General features: G+C 42.2%; 1 protein-coding gene across 1 annotated transcript in view; it reads left to right on the plus strand.

Annotated features, from left to right (window-relative positions):
- Positions 1-22,231, plus strand: part of Dhc36C (Dynein heavy chain at 36C) — a 911,918-nt gene that overhangs the window by 284,469 nt on the left and 605,218 nt on the right. The window contains exon 18 of the mRNA XM_068227203.1: positions 4,777-4,948. Within this exon, the coding sequence (XP_068083304.1) occupies positions 4,777-4,948 (172 nt within the window). The remainder of the gene's footprint in view (positions 1-4,776; positions 4,949-22,231) is intronic.

Below are 22,231 nucleotides of genomic sequence, written 5' to 3' on the forward strand. Positions count from 1 at the left end.
GTAAACAGCACTTGGTAGCTGTTTTCTTTGACTTAGAGAAGGCCTACGACACCACATGGCGATATGGTATCCTTTCAGTCCTGCATCAATGGCGATTCCGAGATAACTTGCCGGTATTTATTGCGAATTTTTTGTCCCTCCGTCTATTCCGTGTCGGGGTAGGGAGGAGATATTCGCAATATCACGTTCAGAAAAATGGAGTCCCACAGGGATCGGTCCTTAGTGTCACTCTGTTCTCGATTGCCATAAATGGTATTGTCGCTGCTGCTGGTCCAGCAGTAATACCGTCGCTATATGTGGACGATTTTGCTCTGCATTATAGGTCGTGCAGTATGGCAGTCGCAGAGCGACAATTACAGCAAGCTATTAGGAGGGTGGAGAAGTGGACCTTAGAACATGGCTTTCGGTTTTCTGCCGCAAAGACCTCCGTTGTCCACTTTTGTCGTCAACGTACTCTTCACCCACATCCTGAGCTTTATTTAGGAAATGTCGTTCTTCCAGTTGTTGACACTTACCGATTTCTTGGGCTCCTTTTTGACAGTAAATTATCGTGGGAGCCACACGTGCGGGAGCTAAAAGTGCAATGCACCAAGAGGCTTAACCTTTTGAAGTTTCTTGGCAGCACTAATTGGGGAGCTGACCGCGTGGTGCTCCTGCGATTCTATCGGGCACACATTTTATCCCGGTTAGACTACGGCAGTGCAGCATATGGCTCCGCAAGACCAAGCGTTCTTGCGAAGCTGAACAGTATCCACCACAGCGGGGTTAAGTTGGCGACGGGAGCTATTCGTACAAGCCCCATCGCTAGCCTGCTGGCTGAGTCTGGTGTGCCGCCTTTACACCTGAGGCGCCAGCAACTCCTACTTACGTATGCTGCAAATTTGCGACAGATGCCACTTCATCCGAGCTATCCCTGCGTGTTCAACAATGGCAACCGTTTGTTGTACGCTGCTTATCCTCGTGCGACGCGGCCGGTTGGGATACGCTTGGATAGCAGTTATGAATTGTTTGACGTACCTTCGATTCCTTGCCTTGTCAGACAACCAAGTGGGGTACCTCCGTGGGTTGTACGACGACCTGAAATCATCCTGGATTTACACACTGGCCCGAAAGGCGACACGGACCCTTCGATTTATCGGAGGCTCTACCTGTCCGTTGTTAGCCGCTATCCAGGTTCAGTCGTTGTTTACACTGATGGTTCAAGGACAGATACGAAGGTGGGCTGTGCGTTCGTTGTCGGAAATGATCGGTTTCTTTTTGCTCTCCCGGAAACCTGTAGTGTGTACACAGCAGAGCTTTATGGTATCTGTGGTGCTCTGTGGTACGCACTGTACAATGAACGCCGACACTTTCTCGTGTGTATTGACTCCTTGCGCTCGCTCCAGTCTATTGATACCTGTTTCCCTCGGCACCCTCTGGTGCAGCGGATGTAGGACCTGCTGGCCGGGTGTTCGGATGCCGGCACCAGAATTACGTTTGTGTGGTTCCCCAGCCACATGGGCATAGAGGGAAACGAGTTAGCAGATCAGGCTGCCAAGGAGGCAGTTACACTGCCCCCGTTGCCTTTCAAGGTTCCAGCAAGTGATTTTCGCTCTCAGCTGAGACATCTGGTTATGTCTCATTGGGAGATGGAGTGTCAGCCATTCCACTTCCCAATAAGCTGAGAGCGATAAAAGGATCAACGAAGGTATGGAGGACTTCCCTACGGGCTGCGCGGAGAGAAGGCGTGGTATTATGTCGCCTTCGGATCGGCCACGGTATCTTGACGCACTCCCATCTACTGAAAGGAGAACCCCCTCCGGTGTGTACCTGCGGCGACCATCTTACCGTGATACACATCCTTACGGAGTGTGTGGACCTGGTCGATCTGCGCCGTGGTGTTAACCTTCCGAGTACCATCTCCCTTATCTTGCGAGATGACGAGCAGTCAGCAGACCTCGTCGTCCGCTTTTTGAGGGATAGCGGTCTGTTTTATCGTGTGTGATGATGTCCTTTGTCGTAGTGTTGTTTATGTCAGTTGCGCTTTTATCTCATGGACTTCATTTTAGTTTGTGTTTCGCATTTTAATGTGTTATTTTAACGTCTAACGTAAATTATGTGTTAATATCTGTATTACTGGGCAATGCCTTATTCCTTCGTTTTCCTGTATTTTCTCTTATTTTAATAGATCCACGGAATGTTTTAATCTCACCCTCATTTTTCTTCATCACCATTTTTTTAACTCTAGTCAGTGGATACTTTTTAAAATTTTAACTTCATGTCTCATGTCATTCATTTCGTTCCATTAGGGGCCGATGACCTTTGATGTTAGGCCCCTTAAAACAACAAGCATCATCATCATCATCATCAGTAGTAGTCATGAGCGTGGCCTGGGGGTTTCCAGTGCCCGTGCGTCGTACCCATGTGAGCACCACCGCGGGTCTGGGCGTATCCTTTGAGTTGTACCACTATATGGGCGACACCGTGGGTCTGCGTTGCCTTTGATTAGTATCCACTCGGTGAGGAACACCACGGGGCCCGTGGGACCGGCATCCGTGCCTAGTACACGTAGGTGAGGAAACTCATTGGTTTGCATTGGCTATGAGTGGAGCCATTGTGTGAGAAACACCATAGGTCTGCGTTACCTGTACGAAGTACAATACTTGTGAGTAGTCCCGTCTTGTGTGGAACACCGCGAGTTTCGCTACTTTTGATTAGTACCCCAACATGCCAATACCATGGTTCTACTTTACTCGCAACATGTACCATTCTGTGGGGCCTTAGACATGGATTTTGCACCCCTTTCGTCATCAAGCATCATCGTGCTTTATGAGTGGTCCCTTGGTCAGTAATCAGTTATGTATGATCTTTGTTTGAGTCTCATCCACTGTATTTTGGTTCTTTGTTTCCTTTTTTAATTGTTTTTTTTTGTTGGGCTCATGTCCATCCATTCATTCTTCATGACGACATTATTACTTTTTGGTCAGTATATGAATTTGACATTTTTGTTCTTTCATTTCGTACCATTAGGGGCCGATGACCTCGATGTTAGGCCCCTTTAAACAACAAGCATCATCATCATCGTACCCCTAATGAGCAACACCATGGGATAAGCGACACCGTGGCTCTGCCTTGCGTATGCTTAGTACCCATTATGTGAGGAACACCACGGGATACTACGGGTCCCTGTGGATAGTCCACTTAAGTGAGGAATGCCATAGGTTTGCGTTGCCTGTAAGTAGCGCCGCAGTGTGCGGAACACCATAGGTCTGTGCTACAGGTGCGAATTTCATTACATGCGAGTAGTACCATAATGTGTGGAATTCCGCGAGTCTACTCTACTTTTGATTAGTACTGCAACATGACAAATAGTGTGGTTCTATTTTTCTATCGATGAGTACCATTATGAGGGGCCGTTGACCTGGATTTTGGATCCGTTTCGACTACAAGCATCATCGATTCAGTATTGTGCTTTAGAAGCAGTCCCTTGGTTAGTAATACCATTATTTAACGCTAATTTCTGTGAATGTGAAGCGCTCAGGGTCGGATCCACTGATTGTTTTAACTTCATATCCACCCATTCATTCTTCGTCCTCACGTTTTCGAATCTGGTCAGTGGAGGATTATGGATTTTTTAATTGTCATAACATTTCGTCTTGTTTTGTAGCATTAAGGGCCGATTACCTAGATGTTAGGCCCCTTTAAACAACAAGCATCATCATCATCGTCGTCATCATCACCGTCATCACGAATACCATGGTTCTACTTTACCAGTGATCAGTACCATTATGAGGGGCCGGCGACGTGGATTTTTGAGTTCTTTTGACAGCAAGCATAATCGATATAGGATTTTGCCTTGGAAGCAGTTCCTTGTTCCGTTTAAACCATTGATTTACGTTATTTTGTGGGAAGGTGGGACATTGCTGATCGGATCCTCTGTTTATTTTTAATTCGTAATAATTTTTGATCGCCGTCTTTAAAATTCTAGTCAGTGAATGGATTTTGGAATTTTGATAATCATATCATTGCGCTTCATTTCGTACCATTAGGGGCAGATGACTAAGATGTTAGTCTTTTAAACAACAATAATGTTCATTGTCATCGCTCCCGCAAATTGGCACCACTTTTCCCAGGCTGTGGTCGCACTGTATGCAACCAACCAAGTTGGATGCTCGGTTTGGGTCACTTAACTGTGAAATTTGCATTCGGGAGATAGTGGGTGTGAATCCCACCGTCGGCAACTCTGGACATGGGTTTCTGTGGTTTCTTATTTTCGTACTAGTCATATGCTAGTGCTGTACTTCAATTAAAACCATAGTCGCTTATATCCCATTCCTAGCCCTGTACTATCCCATCTTCGCCATAAAACCTATCTATGTCAATGCAACATAAAACATATAGCAAGGAAAAAACCCAATCTGTAGAGATGAGCGAGACCAAATATTTAAACTCGTTTCTTTTGTTGAGTTCCTCGCTATTAACACTATGTGTTCCAGTGCTCCGATCACTGGTTGGAAGGTACCCTGATTTCCATACGTCAGGTCACAGTTCATACTCGTCCAAATGTCTTATCCAGCTGTTGGAGACCTTGGCGAAATTCACAGGTGACCATTATTTCCTCAGAAAAAGTCAGTGCCCTAGAATGCAGCATCCAGTGCTGATTCTAAGACAAAGAATAAAATGCCGTATTTAATATTACAGTAAATTGATTACATGTATTCATTGCATGTACATATTCCAAAGTATTATTCTTTCCATATAAATATTGATAACAGTATTCTTTTAATTTTTTCACAGAAAATGGTTGATTTTTGATGGTCCTGTAGATGCTGTCTGGATTGAGAATATGAATACTGTTTTGGATGACAACAAGAAGCTGTGCCTTATGTCGGGAGAGATTATTCAGCTGGCTCCAACCACGAACCTCATGTTTGAGCCAATGGATCTCGAAGTGGCTTCTCCTGCCACAGTATGTTACACTTGAAGTATATCTAACATTTGTATTTTGAAAAATACTTATGTTTATTACATTAGTAAAATAGAACCAAAGTCTGCAGGTAAAACAACTCTCCAGCTCTTGGAGACCTTGGGGAGATTGATGGCATTTTTAAGAATCAAGTTTGTTGATAAGAAAACAATCTGATTGTCATCTTGGTGATACCTTCCTGTATGAAATTTACGTGCCCTTGTGGAGTGCGTGAACCTGACCTATCTCAGCTGTAGTCTAAAGCTACCTAGCACCATATCCCTCATTCTGCGAGATGATGAACAGTCGGCAGACGTTGTTGTCCGTTTTACGAGACATAGTGGTCTGTTTTATCGTTTTTAATTGTTTGCATTTTGTACCAGATATTTTAAACAATTTTTGCTTTTACAGTAAATTAATATTTACAGTAGGTTTTAGCAATTAATTTTTAATCTTTTGACTGTGCTCATTAATTTGTTTGGTTTATGCTTAAGTGTATTTTTTTCTTTTGTAGATTTAGAATATAGTATACAACTAGGATTTATTCACCCTACACTTCTCAGATTCCTGTCAGACAATATATACTTAACACATTTTTAGTTCGTTAAAATTTTGAGTGTTCATGTTTTGTTCTTGTTGCTGTTGCAGTTGCTTCTCAGTAGTAGAGAAACCATTTAAAAAAATACTAATGTAACTGTAATAGACAAAATACTTACGACAGAAAGAAGGAGAATTTGAAGATGTATAAATAAACAATATCAAGTTAATGGACAATGGAGAACAAATAAAACTGTTTATTAGGAAATTGAATCGGTATTGAGCATGATTAAAAAAACCGTATATCATTCTTTGAACATCTTATTTATTATTATTATTATTATTATTATTATTATTATTATTATTATTATTATTATTATTATTATTATTATTATTATTACGAGGCTACCTGTGGATCAGCAGAGGTGAAATAAGGTGCCGGGATGAATGGGTCTAACTACAAAGTCAAAGTTAATTTAAACTTTTAACAAAGGTTATATTTTCTTGAAACAACAAAATTTAAACAACTTAGTGAAATAACAATGACGTAGCAATTTAGAAACGGCACTTAGAAAGATCCAAGACTTCAGAATTTTAATACACCTGGGCTATAAGCCCCTAGTTTTACAATTTTGAGCTCTTAGCTCAACTTCATAAAAGATTACAATTTTACACAAAGGGCAGAAAACCCCTAATACATGGAGTGCTTGCTTCCAGTTTTCAATATCAAGCCTCCCAGAGGCATTCTTACAATACTCGAAAAGAGCTGACGTGCTGTCAGTCCTCCCAGCCTACTCAAGGCAACACAGTGTGAAAGTCAAATAATCACTGGCCTTACAAGGCACGATTTACAAATAGCAATCTTATTACACAGAGGTATCTAGTACCCAACCTACGGGGCCCTAGTGAAGAAGAACAGGTTCAATAAATGGCCCGAGTACAACAGGAATGAGTCGGAGATTAAGCTCCACAAAACATTTACAGACCTATGGGGCACTTGGCCAATGAAACAGGGCCTAATCCCAATCTACTTAGGTAGCGCGCATGTAGATAACTTTAATACCTAGCAGAAACAAATGCGGTACCTCAAACAAAGATGAAGGGGAGCTCGAGAGGGTAAATCACTCTCTATCCCCGATTACTGTTAAAGATATATAAAATTTTACATGAGCCGAAATGAGATTTACATTTTAAAAGGTTTGTTACATAGCTAAGGTTTCGAACCTATCCCTCGGGTTAAACTGCAGAGCTAGCAAGAAATAAAGATGTTGAACGGCCATTGCCTTCCTGAAGAACTGCTGCGTGAAAAAAGAGGCGCATCCCGCCCCCTGCGTGACACACACACTTAGTTAGATGTTGATCACCACGAACCTGCTACGCAGGCGTAGCAGGGGGAGAGGTGATACTCCCACGTGGCGCGTCCCAGGTGGCGGATAGGGAGGGGGGGTCCTAACCGGCTTGCCGGCGGACTTGAGGGAAATAAAATACCTCTCGCGGACCAAACACACACCCCCTGTGGGTGGGGGAGGCAGACGAATAATACACCCACGGTATCCCCTGCCTGTCGTGAGAGGCGACTAAAAGGGGCGACCAAGGAATGATTGGATTAGAACCATGAAACTACTTGTGATTAGTACCACCACGCGGGGAACACCATGGGTCGTTATTACTTGCGCGTAGTACCACTATGTTAGGTACCAAATAGGTTTGTGATTAGTAGCAATCAGGAGCACCGTGCGGTCAGGCTTTTACGGTAGCTGTGATTAGTAGCACTATATGAGCGACACCAGGGTTCTGGCTTGCCTATGATTAGTACCCACTATATAAGTAACACCACGGGATAGAACGAGTCCCTGTGGTTAGTACACGTATGTAATGAAAACCATAGGTTTGCGTTGCCTGTAAATGGCGCCGCTATGTGTGAAACACCATAGGTCTGTATTACGTGTGCGAATTTCATTACCTGTGAGTAGTACCATAATGTGTGGAATACCGCGAGTCTACGATACTGTTGATTAGTACCGCACCATGTCAAATACCATGGTTCTACTTTCCAAGCGATAGGTACGATTATGAGAGTGCGATGACCTATATTTTGGACCCCTTTAGGTTGCAAGCATCATCGATTTAGTATTGAGCTATAGAAGCAGCCCCTTGGTCAGTATTACTATTGTTTTCCGTCAGTTTCTTAGACTGGGGCATTGCGGGTCGTCTCCACTGATTGTTTTAACTTCATATCCATCCGTTCATTTTTCGTCCTCACGTTTTGAATTCTGGTCAGTGGAGGATTTTGTAGTTTTATTTTGTCATTGCATTTCGTCTTATTTCGTACCATCAGGGGCCGATGGCCTCGATGTTAGGCCCCTTAAAACAACTAGCATCATCATCAGATGTTGATCAAATGGTCAAGAGACGAGAAAATCCGCAGTTTATAAACCCTCGGGGAAGGTTCGAGACCTGTCATGAATAATCAAGACACACCCGTTCAATTTTATTGGCTACCTTAAAGTTACACCCCAAATCGAAGAAGAATCCTGTGATAGGCTGAAAATTAATTACAGAAGTTCTTGATTGGCTAAATTCGAAACTGGCAGAAAGAAAAGATAAATATTGCCAACCTAAAGATGAATGAACGAAATTTAGTAAAGATAAAACTTATGAATACAAAGTTTCTTCAAAAAGGTTCCTTCACTTCGCACCAGGGTGCATGATCAATGTTTGTTAGTAGTGACATCTATGCGAGAATGTTAAAACTTCTTGATGAATGGAAAACAAAAACAAGTAGAAATTCACCTAGGTAACAATAACAAATTTTAGTGGTGCCATCTTCAGATAAAATTTATAAGTTAGTCCAGTTTCAAGTTCACGGTTTCTCCTGTAGAGTTCTTTAAGGCGCAAGATTTAAATGTGAGGCGTAGATGTTATTATTATTATTATTATTATTATTATTATTATTATTATTATTATTATTATTACTGAATTTCCCATACAGATAAGAACGCTATTTTACATGGTATATTAGGATTATAGATGAAAATATCAGCGTATACATTATTTACACACACAGAGTATTATCATGAAAGCTTGCTGAAGATGTGATGAATGAAAATGTGAAAATGAGAATAACAACATTGTCTTTTAAGAGTACAGAGGTTTAGCCAGTTCATTATTGCGCGAGTGTAAATATAATTTTAGAGTAAATCTTGCTTTTCCAAAAACAGGACAGTCAAATAGATGATGCACAGTATGAGATGATCCACAAAAGCAAGAGTAACCATCTGCAGTCCTAATCTTAAATCGCTCGAAGTATGACTTAAATTTGCCGTGGCCAGATAGGAACTGAGTAAGCACAAAGTTCGATGCTAGATTTCATGAATAAATAATTATTTCGTCACGGATCCTTTCGAAGTAGGAGTCCAGACATCATTCCACTGAGAAGTAGTACTGAGATCTATTCTAGAAAATAGATCTCAGAGAGTTAGAGTAGGTGAAGCTTTGTCTGACCCTGTAATAGTTGAGAGGGGAGTTCCTCAGGGCAGTGTTATCGGACCTTTATGTTTTCTTATATATATATAAATGATATGAGTAAAGGAGTGGAATCGGAGGTAAGGCTTTTTGCGGATGATGTTATTCTCTATAGAGTGATAAATAAGTTACAAGATTGTGAGCAACTGCAACATGACCTCGAAAATATTGTGAGATGGACAGCAGGCAATGGTATGTTGATAAACGGGGCTAAAAGTCAGGTTGTGAGTTTTACAAATAGGAAAAGTCCTCTCAGTTTTAATTACTGCGTTGATGGGGTGAAAGTTCCTTTTGGGGATCATTGTAAGTATCTAGGTGTTAATATAAGGAAAGATCTTCACTGGGGTAATCACATAAATCGGATTGTAAATAAAGGGTACCGATCTCTGCACATGGTTATGAGGGTGCTTAGGGGTTGTAGTAAGGATGTAAAGGAGAGTGCATATAAGTCTCTGGTAAGACCCCAACTAGAGTATGGTTCCAGTGTATGGGACCCTCACCAGGATTACCTGATTCAAGAACTGGAAAAAATCCAAAGAAAAGCAGCTCGATTTGTTCTGGGTGATTTCCGACAAAAGATTAGCGTTACAAAAATGTTGCAATGTTTGGGTTGGGAAGAATTGAGAGAAAGAAGAAGAGCTGCTCGACTAAGTGGTATGTTCCGAGCTGTCAGCGGAGAGATGGCGTGGAATGACATTAGTAGACGAATAGGTTTGAATGGCGTCTATAAAAGTAGGAAAGATCACAGTATGAAGATAAAGTTGGAATTCAAGAGGACAAACTGGGGCAAATATTAATATATAGAAAGGGGAGTTAGGGATTGGAATAACTTACCAAGGGAGATGTTCAATAAATTTCCAATTTCTTTGAAATCATTTCGGAAAAGGCTAGGAAAGCAACAGATAGGGAATCTACCACCTGGGCGACTGCCCTAAATGCAGATCAGTATTGATTGATTGATTGATTGATTGATATATTCTTTAAAATCTTCCTCTTCAAGAAACATATTGGAGCTTTTTTTTTTTTTTTTTTTTTTTTTTTTTGCGAAACTTCCAATGTAGATTTTGCAGCTTGTTTTGCTTCGAAATCTGCCTTTTCATTTCCGGTAGACCCTGTGTGACCCCCTGTGGATGGGGGCAACGACTTCGCTTGTACCGACTATAGCAGAAAATGTTAGGGAATTTGCGGGAAATTTTTGGTAGATTTGTTTCAGAAATTTTAATTATAATGGAATTTAAACTATCCACAGCCTGGTCCAGTTCATTGGTTGTTTTACAAGCCTGTATCTCGTTTAGAGTATTCCGAAGATTTTTTTTTTTAGCAGAAAGTCGAAAATGAGACCATTTAACATTTCTTGTCTGGTTAATTCTCGTTAGGTAGTTGGAGGCACTTATTGTGGGTATTTCTGCGGAGGATTTCAGTGCAATCATTATTAAAGCATTGTCTGAAAGCGTAGGTGAACCGCTCACTTTCCAATCACATATGGATGGAAGAAATGCAGAGTTACATACACTAATATCCACAAATCTCTGAGAATTACTCATGAAATATGTCGCTTTATCCCCGTAATTAAGCATAAATGGACTGTTGCACTACAAAAGTCATAAAAGTGTTTCCCTCGAGCATCTGCAACCGGGCTATCCCAGGATCCATGCTTAGCATTTATATCGCCAATAATGAGTAGCGATTTCCCACCCAGATCGTAAAGTATTTTCTGAATAGCATTTAAATCCATAGTGATGTCAAGCTTAGAGTCCAGGTAAACATGCAGATATAAAGTTCACGTTCCCACGAACCCACGGTATCCCCTGCCTGTCGTGAAAGCCGACTAAAAGGGGCGACCAAGGGATGATTGTATTAGAACCATGAAACCACTTGTGATTAGTACCACCATATGGAGAACACCAAGGGTTGCTTTTACTTGTGCGTAGTACCACTACATTAGGTACGAAATTGGTTTGTGATTAGTAGCACACAGGAGCACCGTGCGGTCGGCTTTTGCAGTACCTGTGATTAGTACCACCATATGAGCAGGACCATGGGATGATAGCTACCATGGTTCTGCCTTGCCTATGATTAGTACCCACTATATGAGGAACACCACGGGATAGGGAGAGGTCCCTGCGGTTAGTACTCTTATGTGATGAACACCATAGGTTTGCTTTGCCTGTAAATGGCGCCGCAAAGTGAGAAAAACATAGGTCTGTATTATATGTCGAATTTCATAAGCTCTGAGTAGTACAATAATGTGTGGAATGCGGCAAGTCTCTGCTACTTTTGATTAGTACCGCAACAGAACAAATACCATGGTTCTATTTTGATAGCGATCAGTACCGTTATGAGGGGCCGATAACTTCGATTTAGGACCCCCTTTTGACTGCACGCATAATCGATTCAGTGTTATGCTATAGCAGTAGTCCCTTGGTCAGTAATACTGTATTGTCACGTCTGTTTATGTGAATGTGAGACATTGCGGGTCGCAACCACTGATTGTTTTAAATTCATGTCCATCCATTCATTCTTCGTTCTCACGTTTTTGAATTCTGGTCAGTGGAGAATTTTAGACTTTTAATATGTCATTCCATTTCGTCTCATTTCGTACCATTAGGGGCCGATGACCTAGATGTTAGGCCCCTTTAAACAACAACAATCATCATCATCATCATCATCATCAAGTTCACGTTCGACAACTGTTCTGTTGGCATTGCTGTACTGAGTTAATAACATAACATTTTTCGATTTTGTGACAATAGCCGCTCGAACTCGTTCTGAAGGCATATTATTTCTTGAGATATGAATATGAGAGCCTTGACCGAAACCTATATCGTTTTTTTTTCCTTAAATTAGTTCTTGTAAACATAAAATTGTTCTCTCACCATGCTCGAAATTCAAGAGTAGCTTCTGCATAGGCAAGTAAGATTTATGCAAATTTTGTTGATATATTAGTAAATTACCGTCGAGTGGGGTTACTTGGGACAGTTTTAAAATTCAAATTGTTATAGCACGCTAAACTATAATCATACAATCTCGTATTAATTACAGGGAACAGGTCTGTGACGGCGGTCAACATCTGTGCAATAAACCCTGCGAAAATATTATTTAAAATGCTTTAATTTAATAAAAAACCAAGTGTCCCAAGTTTCCCTCCAGGAGGGGATAATTGGGACAGTAATACAAATTGCACAGAAACATAATGTTAACCATTATGAATCAAACTTGGGACAGCCATGAAGGGGATTTTCCTTGATTTTAGTTATATAGTCATCAACGAAATATAATTTAAGTTCACCATAATAGATTTTATTTTCAAATTGCTACAATTTTCATGTTTTAGTTACACTGCTATTTTGTAGTTTATTATACTAAAATAAATTTATTCATTGTTTGTGATGATTACATTCCTATTTTAAACATAAACTTTCCCAAATGAAATAAAAAGTGTCAGATTATCCATTTTAGTCATGGTATCAAACCTAAACTTGAAATTCTTAAAGCACGGTTCCTTAACACCAGTTTGGTCAAGAAAGGCTTTCATCAGGCAGCGAATGTCAAAAACTGTGAAAGGGAAACCCCACTTACTAGCTACAATAAGTCCATCAGTCAGTATTTATCATTTTCTGATTGCAATACACGGGGGTGACCATAACTCATGTAAGTTTTGATTGCCACCTTCCTGGGTAGAGTAGATTTCAGTATATTAAACAACTCTGATGCCTCTCTGAATGACATACCTCCAAATTTGACACACCTCCAAATTTGACACATTTTATGGCGTTTCCAAAGTCTCATAGGTAAAATCATTGTATTTCCTGCTCCCATTCTCTAGTTTGTGTTTTCTAGTCATTATGATAAATATGTGGAAAATAATTCAAGGTGTCCCAAGTTCCTCCACATCATACTTTTGTTTATGAAATCTCACTGATATACCATAAACAGTATCAGATATCAGCTCAGTACATTGTTGTTACATTTTATAAATTTTAGGTTATGTGAGACACTAATAAACTGATTTTAGTGATAGTTTAGCTCTCCTCGGTATACGAAGTTTTAGGAGGTTACTAAGGCAAACAGAAATAATAATGAAACTAAATCACAACTATTATGTACATATCTCAACTTATGAAGCTTGAATAAGGTTAGACAGTGTGCCTGAAGCATTCACTTCAGCTGAGAATAACAAAAACACTATTAGCATTATATGCAGGGTGGATAATTTAACCAACATAAATATACCCAAAATTGCTCCAAGTTTCCCTCCTGTCCCAAATATCGCCACTCGACGGTAGCCATCATTTATTTTCGTTTTTATAATGTTGAGTATTTTCCCGTAAATTAGACAATCTAGTGATGTGGCAGGATGATGAGTGCTCAGGCTTCCTTGCTGATTTCTTGTGGCATATCTGGTTCTGAACCTTGCAGTTTATACACTCAATCTTTGTTTTTGGGCAAACATTGACATTGTGGGCATCTGAGCATAGGAGACAGGCTTGTTCCTTCCCACAATCAGAGGAGAAATGACCGTAGCCTTAGCAATTAAAACAGTGAATGACTGAAAAGTATTCTTTGAAGTTACATCTAGAGTGTCCAATGTAAAGCTTTTCAAGAGTTCTGTAGGCCCGGAAGATAGCAGGGCTGACTTTTACTACTGCATACTGTATATCCCCATATCTCGACTTCCGCATGAAACACACCTTCATGTCTTCTCGGCCGCCAGACGTCACTAGTTGGACAGCTGGATTTTCTTCCGTGATCGACTGTATTAACTCGTTCTCGGGGAAGTTAACCTCAATTCCAAGTATGATAATCGTAGGCTGCTTCTTACGTGGAAAATGAAGCTTTCAGGTGGGAGCAGTTTGAACGGAATTTACAATAGTTTTACACTCATCTTCATTTCGTAATTCTAAAACGACTCCTTTGTTACGAATTTTCTTCACTCTGTTTACTCCTACCCTAACCGTGCTGGGTTTTTGTCTTGGCTTGTATTAACTTCAAAGTCTGTTCCGAGGCATTCACTGCATTTTCATCTTTAGGGGATACAACTACTACATGCTTATTACTTATTAGAATACCTGACACCAGAATTAGCAGAATAACTGAAAAATTATGGAATAGCAAGACCAAGATCTCGTGGATGATGGAAATGAAGGATGATATTAAAGAACTACAAATAACAATAGAAGATCTTAAAAACAAAACAGACAAAATTAAGATACCGTACTTTAAGACACACACATACCAAGCCGAGACAATAATTTACGATACCCTCATTTGTTGGACATGTATATTTGTGTGTGGGGACTTTTATCTCCAATTATCGGCCATTGTTGAACTGCCGTTAAATTATGCGCCAGGACTGTGGGTATTTAAAATGCATTTAAAATCCATTATTACGTCAATAATTTTGATTTTCCTTATTGGCCCAATAAGCTAATCCTTGACTTGAGCATGCGTTGTGTCTCTCTTGAACGGAGCGCTCTGCAGTTGTTTTTCTGTCTCGTCAACTAGAGAGCAAGGAGTCTTGTTCTGAGCGAGCTGTGAGATGGACGCCATTAGCCTTGTTCCTTAAAAGACTTTGAAAAGTAAGGAAATGGAGCTGAATACTCCCGGTTAGGTGGGAGATACTGTAGGCAAGATGCCTACATACGTTTTTAATCTTATGTTCCTATATTGATAGTGATTTGATTCTTTAATTTCTACTATGTGAGTGTTGGCTGTGGCCTGTGTACCAAGCAGGCAGATTACCTCTGAAAACTTTTTGCTCTTCCGGCAACCCGTAGTGTGTACACAGCAGAGCTCTATGCTATCTGTGAGGCTCTGCGGTACGCACTGTACAATAAGCGCCGCCACTTCCTTCTGTGTACTGACTCCTTGAGTTCGCTTCAGTCTATTGATACCTGTTTCCCTCGACACCCTCTAGTGCAGCGGATCCAGGACCTGCTGGCCGGGTGTTCGGATGCCGGCACCAGAATCACGTTTCTGTGGCTCCCAAGCCACATGGGCATAGAGGGAAACGAGTTAGTAGATCGGGCTGCCAAGGAGGCAGTTACACTGCCCCCGTTGCCTTTCAAGGTTCCAGCAAGTGATATTCGCTCCCACCTGCGACATCTTGTTATGTCCCATTGGGAGATGGAGTGGCAGGCCATTCCACTTCCCAATAAGCTGAGAGCGATAAAAGGAACAAGGAAGGTATGGAGGACTTCCCTTCGGGCTTCGCGGAGGGAAGCCGTGGTATTATGTCGTCTTCGGATCGGCCACGGTATCTTGACTCACTCGCATCTTTTGAAAGGAGAACCCCCTCCGGTGTGTACCTGCGGCGACCGTCTTACCGTGGTGCACATCCTTACGGAGTGTGTGGACCTGGTCGATCTGCGCCGTAGTCTTAACCTTCCGAGTACAATCTCCCTTATCTTGCGTGATGACGAGCAGTCAGCAGACCTCGTCGTCCGCTTTATGAGGGATAGTGGACTGTTTTATCTTGTGTGATGCTGTCCTTTGTCCTAGTGTGTTTTGTGTCACTTTCGCTTTTATCCCATTGACTTCATTTTAGTTTGTGTTGCGTATTTTAATGTGTTATTTTAACGTCTCTCGTAAATTATGTACTACCAGGCAATGCCTTATTCTTTTGTTTTCCTGTATATTCTCTTATTTTATTAGAAAATTAGGCATTGCGTATTAGATCCACTGATTGTTTTAATCTCACCCTCATTTTTTCTCCATCATCATTTTTTTAAACTTTAGTCAGTGGATATGTTTTAAAATTTTAACATCATATCTCATGTCGTTTATCTCGTTCCATTAGGGGCCGATGACCTTCGATGTTAGGCCCCTTTAAACAACAAGCATCATCATCATCATCACCTCTGAAAACATGTTTGTGGTGTAAGTTTGTGATAAAGGATTACACTAATTTGGATACAAAACCACCAGCATGTAAGTAATATTTATTCAAAAATTATTTTGGAGCAGCGTCAACTTCAGTGGATTACTTGGAGGAGATATGGTTTACAACCGTCGTCTTGGAATTTTCAAAAACATTATCTTGTCCGTTTACGAACCAGTGTGTCACTGTTATTTAATTTTAGGCCTACCTCGAGTTATCGCCAATGTAGTGTGAATTGAATCTGAACTCTATACCCGGTATTTGGAAATTTAGTAGCCGACTGAAAGATTTAAATCACTATTGATAAAATTCTCATGTAAAAGTGATATGTAAATTTAATTACGAGGCGAATTGGAAACTCGCGGTGAGCATATGTGCATTATGTCATTCCTTCCTTGCTGTTATTGTGTTTGTTCTATGTTTTTGATTTTCTGCTCCGTATACGGTGTGCGTATTGTTTCGGTTGTTCGTATTGATATTATTATTATTATTATTATTATTGCACCGTGTGTTTCTCTCACTGCCTGTTTTCTCTGATTTTGAAAGGCGTACTCTGATTGTATCTGATTTCGTGTGATTTTCCAAATTGTGTCGTGTGGCTATGTAATCCCTTTTTTGCCGATGTCTTCCGCGTTCGGTCTTATCTCATGTGCTCATTGTTGTGGTTCCAAGGCCACCTCGTAGTTAATTTAATAACGACCATCTTGGTCTTATGTAAAATTATTCCTTATAGGAAATGCCACTTTCTATGAATCTCATGATACATGGAATTATAATTTTTTATTATTATTATTATTAGTCATGTCAGTACTTCTTGGTTGTAGAAATCTGAAATTTATTTGCTCGGTTCATGTACTTCGAGGTGATTAACGCTCACATTCCTTCTTCTTACGTAGTTTTGTTACGTCACTAGCCTAAATATTTATTATCTGGTAAACGCTAAAATTCTGGCAGGCTTTGCCTATTTTTAAATGAAATTTTAATAGCTTGGGTCGTGAGTTGCTAGCTGACCTTGAGCGTGTGTGGTGTTCTATCTACATTGTGGAACATAATATTTTTTTCCTCCCCTTGTAATACTGTATGAATTTGGGGAATATTTTTCTGGTTCCAAGTTATTAACTTTTGGTTCGTTTCTTTTATTTATTTTGTAATTTTGGTTCTGCTTGCCACATATTTCGGGTTCGTGTGTATGGTGTGTATTGCCTAGTGATTGACAAAAGGAAGATTGAATCCTTGTTGCAACAAGTTGATTATCTATGGCCAGTAATTAATTTACAAAGGTATACCTTAAAGTTTAAAGTTCAAAGTCTAATATTAAAATTAAAAATAATATTTTTACAAAAGGTATTTATTAATAAGATTGTAATCCTCTTCTGTATTATAATTCTGCTACTGGTCTGAGTTAGTACAATTTGGTTTTAATGAATTCAGTTCATTTATTTAACTGTTAAGTGTTTTGAAAGAAAGTTATTTACCCTTTATTTATTTTTTAAGAAAGAAGGTATTTATTTTACTATAAATGCTATTAATTGTTTTTTCTCTTTAAGTAAACATCTTATTTACAATTTTATTTCGTCTGTCATTTAGTAGTTAACAATGTTGACCTGCCAACCTGTGAAATGTTGACGTAAGATCCTGCCCTTTTCATTCCCTATTTTGCCCTCCACGCTTCATATTTGGTGCTACTGCCCTTATGGTAAGTATTGTGTTTGGTTTTCGTTGCTGTTTGGTGCTTTTCTTGATAAGGTTGCACAAGCTACAGACCAAAATCAATAAAGGGTCTAACGAGAGGTTGTTATCGGTTGAAGAAAGGGAGGGAGCATCTCTCAGAATGAAGAAGTATTGGGCTGATAGGAAATCAGAAAATCCTTTGTATAATTTACTAGAGTGGTCCAGTGCAGTCCATAAAATGTAAAATAAATACAATGAATTATTGCCAATCATTTATGACATTTTAAATAATAAAGCGAACATCTTTTAAAATTGAATTGTAAATACTGTAATTATTAACAGTAAAGTGTCAAGTAATATTAAAGTTGCTGTGCTGTCTGTTCTTACATTTATCCATCTTTCTAGTTTACTTATATTTTCCATATAAAGAAACCTCCTGTAGGGGTGTGACGCAGACGAAGAATACACCCATGGTATCCCCTATCTGCCGTATGAGGCGACCAAAAGGGGCGACCAAGGGATTATGAAATTAGAACCATGAGACTACTTGCGATTAGTACCATTAGGCGAGGAACATCATGGGTCGACGGTACTTGTGATTAGTACCACAATGTGAGAAACACCATGGATCTACGTTACCTAGAAGCAGTACCATTATGTGAGGAACACCATGGCTCTGTGTTGCATATGGGTGGTACCATAATATGTGATACGCCGTGGGTTTGCATTGCCTGTGATTAGTACCACCATGTGAGTGGCACCAAGAGTATCCGTGGCCTGTGATGTTCCAGTATGTGAGGAGCACCACGATGATAACGGCGACCGTGATTAGTCACACTAAGTGGGGAACACCATGGGCCTGCGTTGCTTGCGAGTGGTGCCCTTATGTTAGGAACACTATGGGTCTGTGTTGCCTGCGAGTGGTGCCATTATGTGTGACATACGATGCGTCTGCATTACCTGTGATTTGTGCAACCATGCGAGGAACACCATGAGCCTACGTTACCTGTTAGTACTACTATGGGAAGAACAACATGGTTCTGCTTTATCAGTGATTAATAGTATTAATTGTGGCAGGTGACCTTTATTTTGGACTCCCCTTTTATAACAAGCACCATATCAGAAAAGAAGGCATTGTGAATTGGATGCACTGATTGTTTTGGGTTCATGGTCATTTTTCATCATCCTTTGTTTTCTATTTTCCACGAACCTACTACGATGGCGTAGCAGGGGGAGAGGTGATACTCCCACGTGGCACGTCCCAGGTGGCGGATAGGGGGGTCCTAACCGGCTTGCCGGCGGACTTGAGGGAAATAAAATACCTCTCGCGGACCAAACACACTACCCCCTGCGGGTGGGGGACACACATGCAGAATACACCCGCGGTATCCCCTGCCTGTCGTAAGAGGCGACAAAAAGGGGCGACCTTGGCGTGGACATGGATTGCGGTTGGTATAATGTGATGGACCTCCTGTGGATGGGAGAGGCTGAATACATCCATAGGTAATCCCTGCCTGTCGTAGAAGGCGACTTAAAGGGTCATGTGGCCATGGTCCCCTCTTTATTTTTTTATTATTTTTCCGAGGGTCAGATGTAGACCATTCAAAATTTGATGTGCGTGCTGCCCGGCGATGGAGCTCCTATGTGTGCGACTACGCTCGAAAGCCCGTGCCAGCAACCACCCAGGACGCGGCGGGTGGGAGTATCATGTACCCGGGCAGTGGTATCCGCCTGACAACGCAGGTCCCCGCACAGCCGAATGCCAGAAGGACATATTATTATTAATTATTTTTATTTATTTTTCCTATTGTTAGTGCTCTGTACACGCTATGGGGTACATGCTATTGCGGGTGACTGGAGGAAGGGAGTCCTAGTGCTCATTGCCTCAGTCATCCCGTATTAGGCATCGTTCAACATCGGACCCCGGGCAATACCTGCTACGACCAGGTGGGTATTGCCTTGGCTGCTTGGTTCGGCTACAGAGACCCCTGATCGGAGTGGGTGGCATTCGGGGAGGATGCTATCGGGCATGGCTTCCAAACGAAGTCGGCTCTCCCAAGGTGGTCGCCCACCTAAGTCTTTAACTTTTGCTTCCCTGAGAGGTTCAACTCCCTGGGAACATGCGCAGCGTGAAGGAATGGGATCCAGCTTCCCTAGGTTTCTGGTCGCTACCAGAACCGATGGGCACGATTTTAAGCTGGTGAAGTCGATCCTGTTTAGTAGACACATCGAAGGCGTCTATGGCGAACTGGAGGAACTAAAGAAAATGCGCAACGGTAGTTTGCTTCTAAAAACTCGTACAGCACTGCAAGCTGATCAGTTGCTTAAGTGCGAGCACTTTGGCGACATCCCCGTCAAAGTTGAGGAGCATAAGTCCTTGAACCTGGTTCGCGGAGTCATCTTTCACCGCGACCTTATTTTGAACACTGACGACGAGTTGATGGAAGACATGAAGAACCGCGGCGTGACACACGTCCGGCGCATTACGCGCAAAGTCAACGGTGAAGACGTTGCCACTGGTGCCTTCATTGTCTCTTTCAAGTTGTCAGTGTTACCAGAGAAAGTCAAGGTAACAACTTATCGTTGCGATGTGAGGCCGTACATCCCGCCTCCTATGCGATGCTATCAATGCCAGCGATTCGGACATATGGTCTCTCGCTGTTCGAATCAGGCTGTATGTGGTACATGTGGACGAGTAGCTCACGGCGCGGAGGAGTGCACAACTCCATACAAGTGCACTAACTGCTCCGGTTTTCATTCTCCTCGGGATCGGAACTGTCCGACATACCTGAGTGAGAAGAAGATCCAGGAGATCAAGACCCTGGATGGTCTTTCCTACCAGGAAGCGCGCCGTAAGTTTAATTCTACGAATACACCTGCCCGTACACTCGACTATAGCTTGATAGCTCAGAGTCTTCCAGGTTCGTCATTTACGACCAAGACACCTGTCCAGACCGCTGCGCCCAAGGCGACCGTTGCTGCTCCCAGCAACGTCGCAAATAGTCAAAGCTCGAAGGGGGGGACCACCCCACCTTCGACCAACCAGAAGTCTGTGCCGGCTGGGAACTGCCAGCCGGCACAGCAAGGGGGGAAGACTAAGTCTCCCCCCCCTAGGAGGTCGACGAAAGTCGTGCCCCAGCCGGCGGAGGCGGCTTCGTTGACCGGGGCTGGGAAACCATCTCCCAGCCCGTCTAAACTTGAAAAGAAAAAGGGGAAGAAGAGCGCCCGTCCTGAGCGCTCTCGGACTTCCCCTGCGAAGGAGAAGTCATGCCCTCCACCTGGGGGATATGAATCTGCGCCGGGAGGCACTCCTGCTCCCAAACCTGCGCGCTCTCCTCGTAGGGGACCCCCTCGCGCCCGAAAAGCGTCGAAGTTCTGGGCGGCACCCCTGCCATCTTTTGATGACGGGATGGATGTCGCGCTGTCCTCTACATCTACGGATGTAGAACTAGATAGTGTTTAGGCTTACGAGCATTTTTCGCTCATAACCTAACACTCCTTTTATAGTCCACACTATGGCACTGTTACAGTGGAATTGTAACGGTTATGACAGGCATCTTGCTGAGTTACGTCAGCTTATTAGTGAGTACGCAGCGAGTATAGTCTGTATTCAGGAGACCAATTTCCGACCTGGTCATCACACGGTCTTGAGGAATTTCAAACTATACTCGACAGAACGATACTATGCTCACCGGGCTTCCGGAGGCGTTGGCATTTTTGTACGTTCTGATAGCTACAGCGAAGAGGTTCCATTAAGAACCCCTCTTGAGGCTGTAGCTGTTCGCGTCTCGCTGCCTGTCATAGCAACAGTGTGTAATGTTTATCTTCCACCAGGCCAGCATCTGAACATCAACGATGTCGCTGATCTTATGGATCAGCTTCCACCACCCTTCCTCTTATTGGGCGATTTTAACGCCCATCACCCTATATGGGGCTCTGAGACGCCTTGCCCCCGAGGAAGAGAGCTGGAAACACTTCTATCAGATCTGGATTTATGTGTTTTGAACACAGGGGAACCAACTCACTTTAGTGTACGTTACGGCACATATTCTCGCATAGACGTTAGTCTATGCAGCCGAACGTTAGTTCCACTGTTTCGGTGGAATGCACACGATGATCTCTGTGACAGTGACCATTTTCCCATCGTTCTTACTTTGTTGAATCATAAACCCGTCGAGGCTCCCCCTCGATGGATTCTTAAACATGCTGATTGGCCAAAGTACACATCACTAGCTGTCTTTAACGATGATGTCAGGCGGACCGTCGGCGAGGAAATAACTTACATCACCCAAGTTATTCTTGCTGCTGCTGAGGAGTCCATTCCGTTTTTCTCGGGGACCCCCCGCCGAAAACTCGTTCCTTGGTGGAATGATGAAATAGCAGCAGCCATCAAAGAACGCCGTCGCGCTCATAAGCGTTACCGTAGACAGCCTACTGTGGCCAACTTGGTAGCATTTAAGAAACTCCGCGCTAAGGCGCGAGTTCTTATTCGACAAAGTAAGAAGGCTTCATGGGAGAGATATGTGTCGTCCATGACGTCACATACTCCATCATCTCAAGTGTGGACGAAACTTCGACGATTTTCGGGTATTCAAGGATCATCTGCTGTACCGGGAATTTCCATTGCAGGCAGTGTCGCCACTGATCCCCTCGCGATTGCTAACCATCTTGCT

The sequence above is a fragment of the Anabrus simplex genome, chromosome 4, assembly GCF_040414725.1.
Source record: "Anabrus simplex isolate iqAnaSimp1 chromosome 4, ASM4041472v1, whole genome shotgun sequence".
NCBI classification, from domain to species: domain Eukaryota; kingdom Metazoa; phylum Arthropoda; class Insecta; order Orthoptera; family Tettigoniidae; genus Anabrus; species Anabrus simplex.